Here is a 21289-nt window from a genome sequence, read left to right as displayed (position 1 = left end):
GGCAACGCGCACCTGCACCGCCCGGGCCGCGGTGCCGCCGCCCCCTCCCGCCCCCTCCGCCTCAGCCCCCCGCCCGGCGGGCTATAAGAGGCGGCGGCGGCGGCGCCGGGCCGCCCATGCTGGCGGCGGCAGGCCGGGCCGGCGGCGGGGCACCTCGGCCCGCCGCCATGAAGTCGCCTCAGGCGCAGCGGCCGGCGGGTCAAGGTGGGAGCGGCGGGCCGAGGGGGCGCGGCGGGGCCCTTTCGCTTCTTCCCGCCGCGGGGTGGGGGGCGGGGGGGGGTGCGGGCGGCGGGTCTGCCCTCACAGCGCGGGGGCCCGGGGCGGACAGCGCCCGGCGGGCCCTCACGCCGCTGCCCGGCAGCGCTGGGGGACGACGGCGGCGGGGGCCTGGCGGAGGCGCTGGGGGAGTTCGACGCGGTGCTGGCGGAGTTCTCCTGCCCCGCCGGCCGGCGCCGCTTCCACTACGGCGAGCACCTGGAGCGCATGAAGCGGCGGAGCAGCGCCAGCGTCAGCGACGGCAGCGGCCTCAGCGACTCGGAGAGTGAGTGTCCGGGCGGGCCCGGGGGTGGGGGGTCAGCGCGGCGAAAACCAGCGCGATCCCCTCCCGACAGGGGCAGGGTAGGGAACCCGCCTGCTTTTTAAAGAGAACAACACGTTTCCCTTTACCTTTTGCGTTAGAAGGATGCGAAGTCTGGCCCCGCTGGCTTCATCCTCCCGGTGCTGAGCAGCAGCAGAGGGAGGGTGAGATGTGCCGAGGGCAGCCGCATCACAGCTGGCCGCTCCGAGAGCGGGCACGGCCGAAAACTGCTGCGGGAGAAGGTCGGGCTGCCGGAATGCTGGGGCATCGCGGCGTCTTCAAAACCTTGGGCTGACAGGGGCTGTCCGTTGTATCTCAGTAGCCGAAATACCAGCTGACAGTGGGGGAACTAAAGTGTGCTTTGTGGAACACTTGGAAGCTCATCCAGGTGCCTGGTTTGGTGTTACTGCTGTTTCAGAGGTGATCAGCTTAAGCGAACTTGCACCTAAGTATGCTAGATCTATAGCAATGGTGCGTGCAGAGCATCCCCTGAGAAGGGTGGGGAGCGGATACTGGCTTAGGCCCTGCTGTGAGCAAGAAAGCATAGAAATGGGAAAAACTTCTTCTTACAGATACCTTGGGAAAAAGCGTTCTCTCTCTTACTTAATTTGCTAGTCAGGAAAAGAAGAAATCTTTTCTCTTCCAGACAGTTAGATTGGAAACTGCTGTTCTCCTTGGGAGCAGTAGATGCAAGGGGTACTTTGTCAGAAGTAAGTTCTGCTAAAAGCAAACTATAGCCACCGTTCTAGGTCCTAACTGTACAGGGGGCTTCATGAAACTTACCTGGTTTTCAATTATTTATAATAAAGTTGTGTCTTTAGTTTCAGTTGTGCATTTTTATCAGTTCAGGGAGTTACTGTGCAGTTCTGTTGACTTAGCACTAAAATATTAATATAATCGTCCTAGTACTTAAGCTGCAAGACCATTATTTCTCCATGTTAATAGAGCCCTTTATTTCAGTATTGTGGCTAAGATTCCGTTAATTTTGTTGACAGGTAATGTTTTACCTGCTCTGAACTAGGATACCTTGTCTAGCAGTGTCTTTGGGTCTTTTTTCCTGTGGTCAGTGGAGATACATGGATCCAGATGCTGTTCTGCTGTTTCATAAATTAGTGGGTGAATCACTCCTTGTAAGTCTGTCTCCCTCTGAGGAAGATTGTAAATATGTGCCTAATCTAGGCTGGACCCTCTTGGGTGGCTGAGGGTGTGTGAGGTGAGGTCTGCCTTTACTGAGTCAAGCTGATGTAGTATGTGAGCTGCGTTACAAATCTTAAGTCTATTATTAACTACAGCAATATGGCCGTAGTGTTACTATTTCTTGTGCAGTCTTCAATTTTGTAATATATTAACCTCTCACATACTCTTGCCACAAATGAGACACTTAAAATGATAGAGTGAAATAATCTGCTGTTGAGAAAACCATAAAAAAACCCAGAACTTAATTCTTGCATGGATAAAGTTATCTGTAGTTACTTAGCATATCTGCTGTGGTTTGGAAAACTTAAATCTTGAATGCTGCTTAAAACTCCTCTGTTAGAATTGACAGGAAGGACCTTTGAAGGAAGGTGATGGTGTTCTCTGGCAGGCCAGGAGGCCTTGTGAGAAACGGCATACTCATGTATACTGGAAGACCGGTTCTTCAGGAAGATCTGGAAAACAAAAATCTGTGTCACAAATTTGCGCTGATTTATTTAGGCTGAAGACATTAATGGGATGGCAGGGTAGACAGAGTTTGATGGTTCTATACGAAGTCCTTGAGGCTCTTGTACGAGGAACTTGTTGAGCTTTCAATCCCCACCCTCTGCTGGGGTTCCTCCCTTGGTGATGCATCATGTGAAAGGTGGCTCTGGAGAAATCAAAATCACTGTCTTCTGGACACTGGCATATACTGGACCAGGACGGTGCACTAAGAGTCACCTATTGGCATCCAGTGGTGTCAAGTGTATGAGGTGATGACTAAGGAAAGTGATACAGAAAAACAGCTAGTTCGCCTTGTTTCTCAGAAAAGGCCCAGTAAAACACTTCTTCCTAAAGGCATCATTTGGTGCAGACAACTTCTTGTTTTGAAGTTATGGTAGGATTGGAAAGGAATCACAGATTTATGAAGAGCTCCTTTTACAAAACAGGCTCCAGTGTCTGATGTAATCCAGCTACACTCCCTGCCTCTATTTTAAGAATAGATGCAGGGATTTTCCTACTTATCCAGGCTTTTTCTGTTCAAACTCAAACTTTTCCCCTAGGTTCACCTTTCCTTTGGTCTCTATTGTGTAGTGCTGAGTTCATGACCTTGCAATTCCCATGGTAGTGCTTAGGTTAAACGCCACTGCAGGGTCAAGGAGAAACTGGGCTGAAAGACCAAGTTCTGACAACTTGAATCTGTAGCAATGCAGAAAGAATTCCAACAATATTATCTGCAGATAGTTTGAATGACTCTCTTGTTCATGTGAAGACTCTTCACATCTTTGCAAGAATTTTGTTATCCAATGCCAAGACTATTGGAAGTATACTTTGTCGTGTACGTGTAGAACAGTTCAGACTGTCCTGTGTTAGTACTATCTCTTGTTTGTTTGTTAATGTAATTCTCCTAACAGATGTAGTGTGACTGAAGGTTAGGCATATGTATCTCTCGGTCACTTCTGCAGTGATACCTTTTGAGTCTAGGATGGGACTGTAAGGTAAGGTAACATTTTAAACTGTTGCAGCTGTTTGTTTCAGGACCCCTGTATCAGTCTTCAACTTTGAGAAGCTAATAACAGATATCAAGTGGTCCTACTCGAATAGCACTGTTTAGTAGGGTAAGGAAAGCCTTTCCTCTCGTGGGTTTTCTGCCATGAGGATGAGCCTGTTTAGTTTAACAAAAATATTTACAAAAGATCTTTATCAATGTAGTTAATCCTGCAAATACTGCTTTTAACCTTAAAATCCCCTCTTGAGGGAGCTAGCTCCAGAAGTACTGGTTTAAATTCTTACATTACATATTTCAGGCTCCTAAGAAAAATTAGACATTTCAAGAGACTACTGTGGAAAATGGGAACGATAGCACTTGATTCTCCCCTATCTTGTCCTGCTATTTGACTAAATAATCTTTGGACGAGGTCAGTCTTGGCCACATTGAGTAGTGTACGTAACACTGTGGACTCTAGACCTTACAGTAATAGAAAGGCTCGCAAGTGCAGATGTTCATGATGATCTTAGTACTTGGCCCACAAGTATTACATTAACCACAACAGCTGATGGGGTCAGTGCTGGAAATCATGATGCAACTGATGAGTTACTCCAACATTCTTGAGTTGCTGGACTGTGAGTGAGTACCAACTGTGTGTGTTTGATGTATTCAATTGAATAGGAGTATAACAGCTTTGTACTTAAGGTTATTAATCATGCTGAAACTTGTAGGTTGGGGGATACCTTATAACTCTTTGCTATTTACAGTGTGTGTTGGTTGTGATAAAATAGGATAAAACAGGAGTGCTGTACTGACAAAAGCTACTAGTGTAGATGCAGCTATGTTGATGAACTCCTAGAGATATAATTTGCTTCTTGTGTGTTGGAATAAGCTTGCAAAGAAAAGTGCAGGCTTGCCTGCGTAAATTGCATGCCTTCTTGGTGCATTATGCTAGTACAGTATATGGCAATGTCTGGACAGTCTTCCAAGTTTAGGCTTAAGATAATGAATAGAAAGTTGGGACTTTGAGAGGCTGAGAAAGGAAGCACTTCAGTGTTTCTTTTGCTGAAGTTACAGTAACACCAGAAAGCTAAACTGTAATCTGTTGTTGGGCTCTCAGAAACGTTTCACACTTCTAGCTCTGGATGCATTTTCTTGAGACGGGTTCGGCTTCCAACCTCTTTGTTAAAAACATTGCAAATTAAATGCATAGATTCAATTCTTGCACTCATACAGCCTACAGTGTATCTTCAGGTTTTTTAGGAGTATGTAAATTCTTTCTGACAAATACCTCCAGCTTTTAAACACAACAACAACAAAAAAAAACCAACCCTGAGTGCATCTGGAACTCTAAATTTTATAATCTCAAAACCAAGTAGGTGCAGGTTTACTAAGAGGTTGAACAGTATCTGTTAACACCCAGTGCCTGGTGTACTGCAAGCATTCGTGGTTACATGCCATGAATGTCTCTATGTGCTTGCAATAATGCCTACAGATGAAGCATCAGACACTGTTAATACTGCAGCACTCATCTTGAAAAGCCTGTTTACATTGGCAATCTTGCAGTGTGTGACTAAATAATGTACAGAAAAAGGCAACAGAAATGACTGGAGACATAAAATTGTTTCCAAGTGATTAAATAGGCTGGGACTGTCAGGCTAGAGAAGAGATGTCTTGGGTGGGGACAAGCTAGTCTTCCAGAAAATCCTAAGTGACATTAGGAAAGTGCCTTACTGTTACGAAGTATGAGGAAATTAAATTAAATCAACACATTTCAAAGAATAAGAGAAGCTATTTCTTCTCACAGTGTATATTTAAATGGTAAGATATATTGCCTTAAGGTATCATGGGTGCTAAAAGTTTACATGCTCAAAAAAATAATCACATAAAATTATGGCAGGAGGGATGGGGCCACTGGGGACTGCTGTAGGCTGCTGCTGTCTTAGAAAAGATACTGGTCTGTGCCTTGCAAGAGCTTGATAGAGTTTATCTTGAAGCCATCAATCTGTGGCTGCGCCACTCTTAAATAGGCATCTGTTAGGAGTTGTTAGGAGAGACAGAATGTGGAGTAGGTGAGCAGCACATCAGTCTTGTATGATAAAGAGAACATTTTGAGGAGTTAGATTGCTTCTGCAGACTTCTAACACCTGTCCCTAACGAGAAGGCAGTATGATATTTATAAGGAAAACATGAAGCAAGACTCATGGAGAAATAACCTGTTACTAAATGATCTGAGAAATAATGTTTTATTAAATTACTGATATATTCAGGGGGAAGAAAAGCCAGAAGTTTCAGGTGCATAGGCTTCTCTCCAGGTATTTCAATTTAATGAGAAATGTGGGGGTTTTGTAAGGTTTCCTGTTCTGTTCTTTCCAGCATTCCTGTTTCTATTACACTTTAGAAAGGGAGCATTAGTAAATGGGAAGGTTGGAGTTGGAAACACAGCCTCAAAGGTACCGAGTGTGGTGGGGGAGTGGAAAGGTAAGCTTTGTATATAATGAGAAGGCACGCGTGTGTGCATCTGAATTTCAGGCTTCCTAGATCACTTCCTTGTATCTATGTGATTTGAAATCTTTTAAGTAGTGAGGCCTAGGCATGTCAAAAATGAAAAGGTGTGATTTTTGTGTCAGTGTTTGAAGTGATGTTTGTTAGCTAGGCGAAAAACCCACAAAAAATGCCCAGTGGAGCCAAGCATAGGTGTGATTATGATCGAAATAAACACTATCCTTGAGGGCTGCAACACATGTTGTGAAACAAGCTCTTTACATCATGAATATTTCTCACTTCCAATGGCATTAAATTCCCAAATTTATCTTTTTAGTAAGTAGGCTATGTTCTAATTAGGAGTGAGTTGTACAGTCTGTTCATTAAATGCAGAACTATTGTTTTATAATAAATTCATGGCTTGTAGAGACTTAAGAGGAATTTTAAAGCTCCTTCCTGAAAACTTTAGGGATGTGATTTATTTTTTTTCCCCTAAATTCTCCCCAATGAAAACTGCCGTAAAAAATTTTACTGACTCCAGGGCTCTTTAAAATTGTATCTTGAACTATGGTACTAGAAAGAGCATAATACTGAAGAAGTCAGACGGCTGAACTTTTCCATTATCTGCTTTAAAATGAAAAGTTTGAGGTTTTCCTCCTTTGGTTAATTACTGCCCAGAACCTTTCAATTACTCATTTCATGGGGACATTCTATATTTACATGGTATTGCCGTGGTTGTTCTTTGTGGTTTAACCATATATTGGAACAGCAAATGTCAATACTAACTATAGATTATTTTGCCAAAGTAACATACGCCCATATTTATTCCAACCCCCTAATTTTGCAGCTGTTGGTTTAGTTTGACTTACGTAAATCAGCTCAATAGCTTACTCTCTCAGATTTTAAGGCTTTTTTTTCTTTACGAGACAGTTTGAGTGTGGTTTTTTTTTTTTTAAACAGCCAAAGGGACATAGTTTATATGTACACACAGGCAGTAGAATCAAAATCCAAAGTGAAAAATGTTAGGAATGATAGATAAACTTGCGTTGCAGTTGGAGAAAAGGGGCTCCATGTGAAAGGACAGCAGTGATGAGAGATCCTTGGCATCAGCTTCTGGTTATTGGGTTGCAGGGGATGCTGTATTTGTGTGGCAGTGGAAGCCTTCCAAGGGCCATTATTGGAGGTGAATGAGCAAATCTTGGCTGAGGCAGCCAGTAGAGAGCAAGGATTGATGTGTCCTTTTCCCAGAGCTTTCTGCCCTACAGCCACACTTCACCAAATAGGATATTACTGTGTGATGGGTATCGCAGTATTTTTTTAATAGTACATTGTTTACAGCAGTTAGGACTGTGATAGTAGAGCCAATGCCTTCCTCCTTCCATCACCAGAGTTTCTCTGCTGCTTGGTGGCACGTGTAATCCACAGCCAGTAGCTAAAGTATGTTTTTGCTTTTTTGAGAAAGATAAATGTTGATATTTTCATGAAACTATTAATATTACAACCCATCAGAAGATAAAGCTGTTTTGTGAGAACACTTCACCTTTTGATAGTGGAAGAAAAACATTCAGATACTTAAAGCAACTGTTCTGTCTTACTTTCTTTTTGCCCAGTTGTAAATATCTCCCAGCATAAGGTTTGTGGAAGACAGTATGAAATAACATTTTCTAGTTTCAATAGATTGTGAGGTGAGAAGTCAGTACTTTAAACTTCTTTTGGAAGGAATATGGTGAGAAAACCACAAAAAGAATCAAAGTTGACTTGACTGCTAGCTTGGATGTGTACATGGATATAAATAAAAAGAATTGGGTGAATAGTTTGTGGCCAATTTAAATGGCTTATTAAAGCTTTCATAATGTGAGTTGCCCCCACAGGCATTCACAAAAAGAACATTTTATTCCAGCTATGTAGAAGAGCAACTGGAGCTTTGGATTTGGTGTATGCAAAGAATTGTTTTGTAATATAAATTCACAGCATCGCTCCATTTGGTGTCTGGATACTAGTAGCGTAGATTACACATTAAAAGTACACTCAGTTTTGTAGCCATTTGTTCTCTGGATTATTTTTTGTTAATTCAGTGAACTCTAAAACCTTTAAAGTATGAAATAATTTGGAAGTTCTTTATCCTGCTCTTTTCAAATACGTTGCCTGGAAAGTGTTTTATCTTTGGTCTGTTCTGTCAGTGTTTCAGCAAGTTGTACTCTTGGCTACAGGGCTGTTTGTGTGAGGTGTTACAAGTTGTTTGGCTTTTTTGTGATGGGAGGGGTTTGTCCTGAACAGCTAGTTTTCCGTTTTAAGTTTCTTGGTCACTAGTGTTTGCATCTTGGCTGAAAAAAAATGTGATTGTAGTAGAAAGTTGGTCCATAAGCTGATTTCAGGAGGAAATTTGTGTTACCTTTACCTGTTACGTTCAGTAACAGGGTTCATATTGTATAGTTGTATAGTACAATACTGGTGACACACATCATTGCAGAGCATTGCCAGATTACCCCCTCCCCATAGGTTTTTATGGTTTTAGGAGCTACTTTCAAAATCGCTTACTCTTCCGTTTTTCTATCTACAATTATCTCAATCCTGGATTGTATTAATCAAATCTTTCTTATATCTGAACTTCCAAGTAGGTAGGTTTTGGTCTGCTCAGGTTTAGAGAGAACAGGGACTTAGGAGTGAAGATAAAGAAATAGCAATAAAAAGCTGGCATGAAGAAGTATACCCCTCTTTTTAAACAAGAAATACCAACTGGTGGCTGATTTGGGCAGGCAATAGTCCCAGGTAACAGATGTCAGTCACAGCATTGCTCATGTCTGCGTAGTGCTGTGGGTAGCACGTGTTTGCTAGAACAAGATCAGAACTGATTGCAGTGCGAACTGTGAAAGGTACAGTACTCTTATGGGCCAACATGCCTGTGAACGAGGAAAATATTCCAGGTTGAAGCTTCTCGCACAGGCTGCTTTGGAGTGTATTGCAACAGAGGTAGGCCTGGAAGCTAGCACAGAAGAAACAGACAGTCGGCCTATGGCTGAGGAGACATCTGACAGGCTAAGTAGATGCTGTCAACTGGTCTGGTCTGATTTGTCACTGTGTCTGCATATTCCTGTGGAAGGTGATTTTGTGCTGGTAAGGACAGCAGGCTGGAGGAGATGGGTGTGGACACATGCTCTTCTTCCCAAAGATGGGAAAACTGCGGTAGAGGAGTAGTCTGCTGGAGGATGGTCTCTACATTTGCTATCTGCAAATGTCATGGCAATTTTCAGTGGGGGTGGAGATGGGTGCATCTTGACAAGGCAAGCTGTGTTCTTGCCCCCTTTTGCTAATTCAGCAAGATACCCTTAATTTAACTAAGGCAGTCATCTCCTGGATTAGCAAATGGGACAGGCATCCAAGGAAGTGTGACAGTTCTGACTCAGATGACTTAATGCTTCAGTGCAACCACTTCTTAGGCTGAGGCTGCAAGGACAAATGATACATGTGCTGCAGGGAGACAAAATTGCTGGCCTCAATGGCAAGTGGTGGTAGTTACCACCCCATATAATGAGACATACGCTTATTTCCTAGGAAGTGTGCCAAATAAATGGAGACCATTGGCATGTTCATATTACAGTGGTTTCTTTTTGTAGAACTGCAGTTTTCAGGTCACTGGCTCAAAGCTGCAGGAACTAGCAGTTTTAGTGTGTCTAACACAGTGACAATTCCTCCTTCCAGTGGAGTCCTGACTAATACTTTGTGTGCACTGTGCATTTTGAAACTTTTTCTTAAAAAGAGACAATATAAAGATCAGTTTTTGATATTTCTGAAACTTAAGGCATTGTCTAAAAATCAAAGAACATCAGAATGATATTGGAACTTTCCAGGGCATATAAAGCTTTCTTTGAAAGACCACCTAAAATAAGATTGCAGAACATCTTGTGTACAGACGTTCTGATGCCATACCATTTATCTAGAATGCAAGACCTAAAGCAGCAGAGTAATGTATGGAGAAATGGGTGAGTTTGCTTCAGGGATGAGGACAATGCTGAATATATTCTCCATTCCAGGGACTGTCCTTGTCCTGGAGCTCTTTATTCAGCTTTTTCTTTAATGGCTTTTGAAAAAATCAGGTAACCAGATTTTCCCAGAATATTGTGATTAGTCAGTCGGGTCATACCAGGCTGAATTTAGTCATGTGGGATAATTGCCATTCTTGTAATATTTTCCAAATGATACTGACTGCAGGTAAAGCTGACACTTTCCTCACTGGGAGTGAGGACTGGGCCTAGGACTGCTTGCTTTTTAACAGTAGCTTTCACACAATGGATGATTTATTTATCCCTCTGACTTTGAAGTCTATAAATTTTTCTGCAGACTTTGAAAGCCATATGAGGAAAGGCCTTATTTTTGTTTTCTATTGCAAAATTGCAGAAGGTGTTAATTTCACTTTATAATAAACTTTTTACAGGTGCAGATTCACTGTACAGAAATAGTTTCAGCCTCAGTGATGAAAAGCTTAATTCTCCAACTGCATCTACTCCAAGCTTGCCATCTCCATCCGTAACTCCGTGTAGAGGTAAGTTTAATTTTAACTGCTGGCACTGGCATTTCTTCCTAAATCTTCATTATATAGGCTTCTTTCTGTGAGCCAAGATTCACATGCATGCATTCGCTCTTTTGTGTGGTGTTTGTTTTTTTTTTAATTACAACAAAACTAAGGATTACTGTTGAGCACACTACAGATTCAAGTATTATTGTCTTGATTATCAACAGCAATAGCACACTGCATCTACACTTCTTTGCAGGTGACCTGGCAACTCTTCTGGTTTTGAAACACCAAACTAAAAAGTCCAGGTTTTTGGTTGATGAAGAATCATAGTACTACTTGCAGAATATTTCACTTAAGAAATAACACAAGTTAATTCTTACTGAAGCAACTAAGTACCATAAGTGTCCCATCTGCTCGCAGAAATACTTAGCCTGAATGCAGGGGTACAGTTGGCAACTCCTCCAAAGCCCTATCTGTCATTCAAGTTAACACAATTACTTGGATCCATACAGACCTTGCCCAGTTGATACAACCCATGCTATGCTATATAACCCTAGCAATGTTGTTTCAAAGCGGCTTCTGTCTTGCAGATGATCAAGGAGCTTTTTTTTTTTAAAAAAAATTCAGGTTAACTTAGATTATTGATATGTCTACTCCAGAGTTAAATGATCAGTCATACGTAATGTACTACATGGTGCTTTTGTTGCAACTAGTCTTCTCAGATGCATGCTGGAGAGCTTTTCATGCTTTCATGGCTTTTCCACAGTGACCAGTTACAAAAAAACCCAGTTAAATGCTTTCTTTCTAATTAGCTGATACTAGGGAGAAATAATGCGTAATAGTTACTAAGAAGTAGCAAGAAAGAGTTCAGTTAAACTGTCAGGAAATACTTGGCAAGGAATTGCACTAAAAGTCAAGATGCTCTTCCTGATGAGAAGACAGAAATAGAGTTGGAACCAGCTTGGAATGGACCACAGAAATAAGAAAGCCCCTTGCAGTAAAACTAGATTGAGTGAACCAGTGGTGTTCTCAAGAGTGGAAACTTAGGTGGATGTTTGTATCCTAATTTATACTAGATGTCAGATCCTTTGGTCTTGGTCCATCACAACAAACCAGTGATACTGATATGATTTAAGAGGCTTAGATTTGAGTAGGACTGGGAACTAACTGGGTGGGGTTTGATTAGGGTCATGAATGCAGTATCTGAATAGATGCAATAAGGCAGACTCCCACACAGCAAGGACATGGATTAGTTGGCATAGAGGTTGTTTTTTTTTCTCCACTTCCTTAAAAAGCACAGGTTGAAATTAAACAGAATTGCTTTGCTTCTGTCAAATGGAAAACCATAAAAACCAGAATTTGAATTGTCTCCCCTGTTTTCTAAGAATGCATTTGGACTTCGCAGCAACTCTAATGACCTTTCCTGAAAATAATCCACAGCATGTTTGATACCACTGAAAATGATTTGGAGGATCTTGTGGTTCCAGTGTTTCTTTTGGCCAAAGAAATATGTCATGTCTAAGCAGTATTTACTCTTACATTGCAGCAAAGCTTGGAGACACAAAAGAACTGGAAGACTTCATTGCTGATCTTGACAGGACACTAGCAAGTAAGTAGATTTTTATTAGTAGGCTGCATCTCACTTGGTACTGTCAAAGGGCGATGAAAGCCAGTGTATGGGAGGAGAGGAAAGGGAAGGCTAGCAATACTTTTACATAGGTGGCTTCATTTTAATTTTTTAATCCTATGGATCATTATGTGGATAGACATACATATTACTCCAATGGACCCGTGTCCCCACCTCTGGGGCAGCTGCAATTCACCTCTCCTTTACAATGTGCAGATCAAGTAAACATCACTTTTGTAAATACTCAACTCAGCTAAAAAGTGGTGTTTTGTTTCTTTGTTATAAAGCTAAGTGACTGCAGGAGTAGCTGTAGGTGAAGGCAACCTTTCTATTCTAGACTATGCTTTATGAAAGAATTACAGAGCTGCTATGTTCTGTTTGTGCTTGTCTACCAGGAATGGAATTTAGATCACTTTTTCTGTCACTATCTACAGATTGTGTTTTCCAGTCACAGTACTAAATTGTTGGTGGTTGGTTTTGTGTTTTTGTTTTTTTTAAATCATAATGAGCAAAACCGAAAAAAAAGCCCTTCTGTTCCCAGCCACGTACTCTGCCTATTCTTTCTCCTTCTTCCTGTGCTGTTACAGACATGGTACTGGTGATGTGTGTTGTGGTTTTTTTTTTTTCTGTATGGAACCAGACTATAGATCCCAAACCAACAAACTGTAGGACTAGATCTAAACAGCAGCATGATACTCCCCCCTACTCCCCTCTTCCAGTAAATTGTGAACTGAGTTTCTTGTATTCATTAGGTATTTTCCCTTCCCTGTAATTCTTGAACCCTTGGCCATCTGCCTTAGACTTAACCCAAGACAGCTGCCTTTACGAGCTTCCTGCTTCCCTATTGTTTTTCGTGTATCTTAATCCTGGTTTCACTTCTCTGACTTAAAATATATTTGTAGTTTCCTGACTTCTGTCATGGATGTATGCTTAAGCTAACTTTATCTTTACCACTGAAACCTAATGGACAGCTTTTATGAAAAACTTCAGAGTTTTGAAAGGTTTGTAGAACAATGAAACCCCAAACCAGCAAGTATTTACATTACTGTATCTTGCACAGCTGTGTTGCAGCTAACTCTGAAAGAATTGCCTGTAGTGTATGGGTTTCATTGTCCCCTTGCAAAACATGTTGAAGGTGAGGGTAGGGACTGCCACCTGCTGTAGTGGGTTTGGGTTTTTTTTGTTTTGTTTTTGTTTTTTTTTTTTAATCCTAAGCAAATCTCTAGTGATTTCAGCAGAGTCTCATTTATAGTGTATCACTGTAAGAAGTGACACTATCTTTATCGTACACAGAAATTCTGAGGAAAAAGTCCAGCTTCCATCTGATACTTACCGCATGTTTGAGGAGTTGTATTTACATGCTTGAGGTGACACAGAACTTTGTACAGATGCCTTTTCAAGCCTAAACACTCATTAGAACAGTAATTGCCTTAATATTTTACACACTAACCTTCTGGCTCTCATTTTAATTAAAAAGGCATAATTTTGGCTTGTCAGGCAGTCTAGCAAGCTGGGCATAGATAAGGTGTCTGGTATATCAACAACATGTAATCTTGTTTAATATGGAACTTAATGATCTTTCTTGTTGTGTTATTTCCAGGTATGTGAAATGAATCTTTGGCATTGTGCTTGCCTGTGAAATTCTTCTGAAGGATAAGTAAAATCAATCATTGAGAACTGCTACCCTTGTCTGCTAACTTTGCTACCCAAGATATTCACCTTCGGAACATAACCTTTGCAAACTCCTACAAGTATTTAACTGGCAACATCAGTTTTGTCACTTTGCAGCAGATGGAATAAAATTAACTTAAGTGTTACAGCTGTATTTTGCTTTAAAATATAGCTTGAATTTTAATTTAAAGTTGCTTTTATGAAAATATATTTGTAATTTTATATAGTTGAGAACTTTTAATGCTTTTTTCCATTATAATATATTTTTGTATGCAAATAAACCCTGAACTGGAATCCAGATGTCTGAAGCTGTGAACTCAAACATAAGTACAAATTAAGCTCTTACAGAAAACATCAAGCTTTAAAATATCTGACAAGGGTGTATTTCCTGTTAGGTAAAATGTGTTATGCTGGCTTTGTGTGGAACTTCATATTTTTCTTTTCAAATTGCTTAAATAAGGGAATTTTGTACTACATAAAATTAAAACAACCAGGAAAATAATAAAATTGGTCAAACTGTTACTTCAGATTTGCTTGAATACAAATGAAAGAACGCTGGTTTAGCACAGACTTGGGACAATAACATCTATTTCAAACACTATGTAAAAGCTAGCATGAAGAAGTACATACCATTCTACCTGAAGTACAAGCTGGGAGGTCAGACAGTTAGGCCCATGGATTTAAAGGTATGGAGTTCCTGTAGCACCAAGAAAATATTTAAGTGTCTGGATGTTGTTGATAGCAGACCCTTGGGTCCAAAACAGTCTACCACTCTGAAAAAGACTTCCTGGCTATCAGTGTTATGCTGAAAGAGTGGAAGGTGAACCTGTATTTTTACAAGGAACCTGATTCTTTCCATATGCATTAGGCACTGGAGATGTCGTTATGTGAGCTCTCCTCCAGCTGCTGCAAGCATTACACTTTTGGCTCTGCTGTCAGATTTGCTCACACAGTTGCTTTCTAACCTGTTCAGACCAAGTGAGCTGGGCTTGTTCAGACTCCAGGTCTTACTTTGACCAAAGCAGGCTAGTGAACAGTTGCATGAGTGGCTCGGATATTGTGGCCCCCTTGCTCTGTCGGTGTGAGTGTGTCTGTGCTTGGGGCACAGCTACCAGCTGGTTGCTTAGGGACCTAAAGGATGAATTTGAACCTGCCTTCTGCAGCTAGGGGGAAGTCTACTGTGCATTTGTTAATGGGAACACCATGAAGATGATGCAAATCCATCTTCCTGCTTTAGATTTCCCAAAGATGGACCAAAACACTTAGGTTGTATTAAACACAATGTGATTTTTCTACTTTTATTTCATGGTAAGGAAATTAAGTTCTGAACTGGGTACATTTTAACCAGTTTGAAACAACCCTGAGGTGGTTGTGTGGGATTTTTTTTTCTTTCTTTCAGGCAGAAGGCACTATAAGATGATAGAATAGACTTCTGAAGAGGAAGAATTCCCTTCAAGGTTTCCTACTGCAGATTCAGTTGCTAAATTGTCCTTTAGAATAAATACGAACTGATTTGGGAGGGTGAATCACAGAATGGTTTGTGTTGGAAGGGACACCTTCCACTAGACCAGGTTGCTCAAAGCCCCATCCAACCTGGCCTCAAACACTTCCAGGGAGGGGGCACCCACGGCTTCTCTGGGCAACCTGTACCAGTGTCTCACTACCCTCACAGGAAAGAATGAAGTTTCATGTTGCTGTAAGTTGAATATAAAATCTGTGAAGGAATGTGAGATGCTTCATTTGAGACAGTGATGTGCTTCTGTATGCTCTGTGACCTCCTCGGAGGGACCTGAACAGCAGGAAACCCATTTTGAGCAGCAAGGTAGGCTTGTTCTGGCTCTGTGGAAGTTCACTGCTACTGCACCATAAACACGCAGGACAAAATCCTCCTTTTAACTGCCTCTGTGGAACAGAAGGGAGCCTGACCCTTCTTCCAATCCCAGATGGAGAAGGATGTGTTGCTGTGCAAAGCCGGTGAGGGGGATTCCCTTGGCTGTTGTAGGACTTGCTGTTACATGGGGAAGAGGAGGCACTGTCCTTTTCATCAGGAGCCGAGGGGATGGGAACAGGAACCAGGGCAGCAGAGACAAGCCTGTGCTCTTTTTTTTTTTAAAGAAGCATCATTAGCATAAAGCATGGTTTTAAAGCTGCTCGAGTAGCAGCAGCAGGTTTTGCTGGTTTTCTACATTTTAATGCTCTTTGGTAGCATGAATGATGGAGTGGTGGCGAAGGGTGGATGAAGACATCCTGAAAACAGAATACCCCAAGTAAGTGTGTGCTAAGCCATGAGTTTCAGAGGAGGCCACCTCAAGCAATTGTGTGATGGGGGGAGATGGACAATACTTAGCTCTTCCGTTCCTTAGGTCAGATTGTTTGAAGCATTGGGCATGAGTTTTCCACTTCCCCTCTGCATATTCAGTTGTTGCTCAATCCCGTTGAACACTTGGGATCTATGATCAGTATTTAAAGTTGAATGCTTCCCTTTATACAGTGAAATCACCAAATTAGTACAGTACTTTGGAATGGCAATACTTTGTCCCTGCAGACTCCTGGTTTTGAAGATTTTTTTTTCTGCAAAGGTTCAGAGCAAGGCGTGTTCCTCATTTTGTGTAACATCAGTTGGGGATGGAGCTGGGGATTAAGCCACCATCTGTTTGGGTTTTTTAATCTTACTTATGCGTGAACAGGTGGAGACTTCTGCTTGCTTATATAGCAATTCTGGATATCATCGGCTGAAAAATCTGGGAGTGTCTTATGGGGAGCTGTTGATCTGAATTCCCTCCAGTTTGTTATGCTCAATTTTGAACATCTTGCTGTGTCAGAAGGAAGGCACTAATGTAGATGTCATTTTGCTGGAGTACGCCTATGACTTAAGCTCATAATATAATTACATATGGCATTGAAAAATGCATTGCTGAGAAAAGTTCCTGTGATACTTTATCCCCAGTGAGCGTTGCTGGAAACTGTGCTGTCCTTATGGACGAACCTGAATTTTTAATCCCTGTTTTGACCTCCCTCTTGTGCTGTGATGCTGAATTTGGACTCAGAAGAGAGTCTCAACCCTGTTCTGCCAATGCCACGTATCCAGAAATGGAAATGAGGAGCTTAGTCTAAGCAGATGTATTGCCACATCTTAACCTGTGTGAGGTGAGGCGCAACAATTATTTGCACGTATGCTCTTTACCTACTGCATATTCAAGGCTAAATGGATTAGTTTAAACCTCCAACGCTGAGGCTTGAGCTAATGTGTCTTATCTTGGGTTTGCTATTGACTGTGTGTGTCCTCAGTGCCATCATCCAGGCCTAGCTGATATGTGGTAACTCATTAAGCTTGGTAACGTGCTCATCTTTCTGAGCCCTTAGTAAGAGAAAGAGAAGAGCCAAAGGAGGGAACTTTTTTTTTCTTCTTTTTTTCCTGTCTGCATGTGTATCTGCAGCCACTGTTGATACACTGAGTGGCAGGTGAGGTTTTGGGAGAGAGGAAAAAAACAGTTGTGTTGGCCGTGACGGAGCTTGCTTATAGGGATGACTCAGCCCATTCTGTGTCCTACAGCCTGTTGTCCCAGTGCCTTCTGCCCTCCTTTGTTACTGGTATTTGCTTTGCAATATACACTGGGTGTGGAACTGATTTTCAGAAGAGTTGCCTAATGTGAAGGGTCAGAGAGGGGAGGAGAAACCGTGTTCAGAGCTTCACATATTCATTTAAGCCTTGGTTTCGGTGGTGGGTGCTTGCAAAGAGGAAGCCCACGCTGAGCCCTTCTGCCTGCTGGGAAACATTCATGGCTGTACACATGGATTTTTTTCACTTTGTATCATTAATTGTTGCTTTTAGATGATTGTCCAGTTGCTTCATACCCTGCATGGAGTGAAAAGAATTCACCAGTGGGAAAGGTCCACCCAGTGTGGGTCTCTGTAGAGGAACTCTGATGGAGTTCATCTCCAAATGGTATTCAGCTCAGATGGACCTGGTTGACTGTCCAAGAGGTATTTGCACCACACTAAAGCCCATCATACATGAGATTTCATTTATGTGAAGGTGCCTGAATGTGCTAGACATGACACCTGCTAGACTGTTGGAGAGAAACTTCTAACGCTGCAATGTTTGGACGCAAAGCGAGTATCGTAAAGCCAATATGACCGCAGCAGCTCTTGAACTAAATCCAGCTCTAAATACTAAGAGCGTGAACTCCATATTCTCAGTGGGGAGAACTCCTGTTTTCTGTGTTACTTTCCATGTTACTGACTTCATTGCAGCCTGGCTAACAGCTCTAGCTGTCTAAATAACTTTACAATAATGTAAGATGATCCTGGCTGCTATATTTCATTGGCTTAGAGTTGTAAACCAGATCTTTTCAAGGTCCTTTTCTTTCTTACAGATTTGAAACTATCAGTTAAATGCTGTAGATTGGCCTGTGGGATTAAAACAGGCCAGTCAATACAAAAGGACACGAATTCTTTGGTTGCTTTTGCTCTTTTATGTCTATGCTTTGGAAACCGAAATATTCATCGGTTCAGCTTTTAAAAACTAGACTAGAGGTCTGTGCCTCCATTTTCCCAAGGCATGAGAGCTCCCTGGCTTCTCCAGGAGGCTTGGGGATGCTTAAATGGGCTTCAAGCTGTAAGTGAGTGTTGCTTTCTCCATAGCGCACGGCTGTAATCCTGACTGCCATCCTTCTGTTCTGTTTATAATATATTTCAGACCGGTATTTCTAATTAAGAACATTTCCTTTGTCTCAAAAATACCCAAATCACGGTATTTTGGTATATTATGCAGTCTTCACATTTCCAAAAAGAAAACCAAATCCTGTTAGTGTATCAAATCAGGCCAGGACCAATCCCACCTGACTTGTGCACTTACATAAACCACTGTAGTTAGTTAGGATGTGCCCTTAGCTCCTTCAATAGCCATTACAAGGAGAGGGAGGCTGAAGTACCCCCTAATGATGTTCCTTTGCTACAGCAAATATTGTAAAAGACTATGGATAAACAGACTTTTCACTTGAGCTTCTTAATGACTGACTTGCATTAAAAAAAAGTGTGTGTGTTAAAAAAACCAGCGGCCTATGACTGGGCTTAGAGTGTAACAGTTTGTGGGGCTGAAGAAGCAGAGGTAAAGCTACCCAGCTGGCCAGGGTTATCTGTTTTGGGGGCTTTGCATCACATGGTGCAAGCATGGCAGCTCGCTTCAGCCCTGTGACTGGGGACATCTGTCATCCTCACGGTGCTGGGCAGGGTAACGCTGCTGGTGTGGCACCGCTGGGCTGTGTGGGTAAGCGCTGGCACCACAGCCTGGGCGCTGAGCCCACATGAGATGCTGCGGGGAACTCCTGTGTCTTGGCAGCAGGGTTGTGCTACGAGCTTATACCCGCAAATATTTCTCACTTTCAAGCTGTGATTTCAGTGGGGTCTAGCGCAGTGTTAAGCTCTAATCTTGGCAATCTGTCTTCATAGGCTGGTTCTTAAGGCTGTCTATAGTTTACTAGCTTTATGCTCTTGGAAAACTGATTTATGAGCAGTAGCTTTATGTTTGTTTATGCATAGAATTTATGATGCGAAACAAAATGTGTTTTTCTTAGAGGCCAAACAGAACAGCTCAGCGCTCTGTCTCCAAATAGCCCAGATCATTTATTTTGTTGACAGCTGGTACAACACGATGCTAATACAACAGTAGTTATTACACATTAGCAGCTACACATCGGCTGTCTCAAAGATCTTTGCATGCTCTAATAAACACTGTTTTAAAGCACAAGGCAGCTTTCTGCAGCATGCAGCAACCCTAACTTTGTGGGAGACAGGAAAAGTGTGGCCCTCGCCCAGTGGCTTGTCCCAGGGAAGCTGGTAGTGTCGGTGGTCTGAAGCCTGCAGTTTAGGATTAGGGCCTCTTGCTCGTGGTGCTTCTGCAGCTTTAAATAATCTTGTAGGAAATGCCCGGCCCCTAGCCAGTGTCTCTGGCATTCCTGAGCCCTCTGTGAACAAAATTAAGTGAAGAAAGTTGATGGTTTTTTTTCTGGGCTTGCTACTAGGTAACTTCAGCCCTGTTGATTGCAGGGGGGGCGGGTTTACGGAGTTCCCAGAAACTTGTCCAAAAAACATTAATACCCTTGCTTGGTGTTTCCAGTAATGCATTTCATCAGGGACCATGTGGTTCTTCACATCTTCACCAACCATGCAAGGTACCTCTTAACACAAAATGCTTTCCACAAGCTCTTCTCTTCCCTCTACTTTCTTTTGTACTTGGCAAAACCCCTCCTTCCAGTGCCCCCTTCTCAAATTGGGCCAAAAGACGAGCATTGCAACTTGCCTGGCAGCCAGTCCATCTCCAGAAAGGCAGGAGGAAAGGACAGAGGCACAGTCAGAGGTTACAGACTTCTTTTCCTCCTTCACCCCCTTTTGCACCTTAATGTTCACGTGGTCTTGTGTGGGAAAGTGCTGCGAGTGACATAAGCCTCTTTGCTGTAGCCTCGGAAGCAGAAAGGAGGCAGAGCAAGAGCCAAGCTAATGAGACCCTGCTTGTCTCTCCAGGATTTTAAATCTCCTGTATCCTAGCTGGCCCCGTCCTCGTATGCTGTAGAGCCATAGGGAAAGTGTAGGAGTAAATATTATGCACACGTAACAAGCCTTTAGACTCTTGTTTCCTGGACTCTGGCCTTCCCCAGCAGCATTGGTGCCTTGCTGTGTAATGAGGGTCAGCAGCTCCCTCCTCACATCCCTCCTTCACGGCTGAGTGGGGCTGTGGGGTGGCCCTGCTGCTGCCCCTTACCAGCATGTCTGGCTGAGCTGCCGCCCCGCGCGCACCTTGGCTGTGCTAAAGCGGCGGCGAGCACTGAAATAAGCAGTAAAATAAGAAAGGGGTTTTATGTGTAAGGGTTTTCTGAGATCACATTTCACACTTTCTCTCCAGGCTTATGTAGTTTTCTGTTTCCTCTGTTTTAACTGTAACTCTGTGGGTGTGTTTTAACTGTAGGATTTTTAATTAATGTTCTTTCATGCTGATGAGAAAAGCTTTAGTTTTGCGCTTGGCTCTTGAGTTAGAGGGAGGAAATCTTGGCATGTCTGGTTATGTGTGCTTTGTTTCAGGTACTTGACAAAAATGTAAGGTTTTGCCATCACAGAACTTGTGCTACAGAATATACATCCAGTGGCCACTCCAACTTGTCAATACTTTTAAGTCTATGTGTAAATTAAACTGTATTTGCTGGTGATTTACCCATGATTGATGTTAAGGATCCCATCAGCTTCACCAAACCCAGCTCTGAGGTTTGTGGGTAGCAGAATTTGATAGCTGGCCTGAAAAATGTTATTTTGGTGAGGCATAACCCTGGCTTTGTAACATTTCTGCTGACTCTTCTGTGACTCATGCCACTGTGATTCTTCCATGACTCTATGACTCCTCTATGAAGTGACCGTGATGGCTTCATCCAAAGGCTGGTCCATGGCATGGTTGCCTGGCATTGCCCAGCAGCTGAGCTGACAAGTTGTCTCGTTCCCAGCATCTCTCCTGGAAGAGAGATGCTTTCTCTTTTTCACCTGCTTTCTAAAGAAACATGTCCATGTGGGAAGCACACAAAGCTTCTTGGCAGCTTTTCTAATTTCCCAAGCACCTCTGTCAGGATTTATCAGAGCAAAACTAGTTGCAAAGAGTCCTTGTGATGAGCTCTCTTCAGTGAGGGCTGTGGTGGCATGGCCCCAACCTCTCAGCCACCTTCTTGCACTGCTTGCTGAGTTTAACCTCACACGTAAAATGTGTTTGTT

At 42.5% G+C, this 21289-nt stretch overlaps 1 protein-coding gene across 1 annotated transcript; it reads left to right on the top strand.

Annotated features, from left to right (window-relative positions):
• Positions 1 to 78: 78 nt before the first annotated feature.
• Positions 79 to 14045, top strand: RGCC (regulator of cell cycle). Its single transcript, XM_040584501.1, has 5 exons — positions 79 to 204; positions 362 to 541; positions 10159 to 10266; positions 11786 to 11848; positions 13467 to 14045. The coding sequence occupies exons 1-5, from the start codon at positions 117 to 119 to the stop codon at positions 13472 to 13474; spliced, it is 447 nt and encodes a 148-aa protein (XP_040440435.1). The 5' UTR covers positions 79 to 116; the 3' UTR covers positions 13475 to 14045.
• Positions 14046 to 21289: the final 7244 nt, after the last annotated feature.

This window comes from Falco naumanni, chromosome 2 (assembly GCF_017639655.2).
Source record: "Falco naumanni isolate bFalNau1 chromosome 2, bFalNau1.pat, whole genome shotgun sequence".
Classification (NCBI taxonomy): Eukaryota; Metazoa; Chordata; class Aves; order Falconiformes; family Falconidae; genus Falco; species Falco naumanni.
This window is presented reverse-complemented; position numbering and strand designations above follow the sequence as displayed.

Coding starts and splice junctions, on each gene's coding strand:
- RGCC (XM_040584501.1), top strand. CDS start 117: ATGCTGGCGGCGGCAGGCCGGGCCGGCGGCGGGGCACCTCGGCCCGCC. Junction 205..361: donor GCAGCGGCCGGCGGGTCAAG/GTGGGAGCGGCG, acceptor GCTGCCCGGCAG/CGCTGGGGGACGACGGCGGC. Junction 542..10,158: donor CGGCCTCAGCGACTCGGAGA/GTGAGTGTCCGG, acceptor AACTTTTTACAG/GTGCAGATTCACTGTACAGA.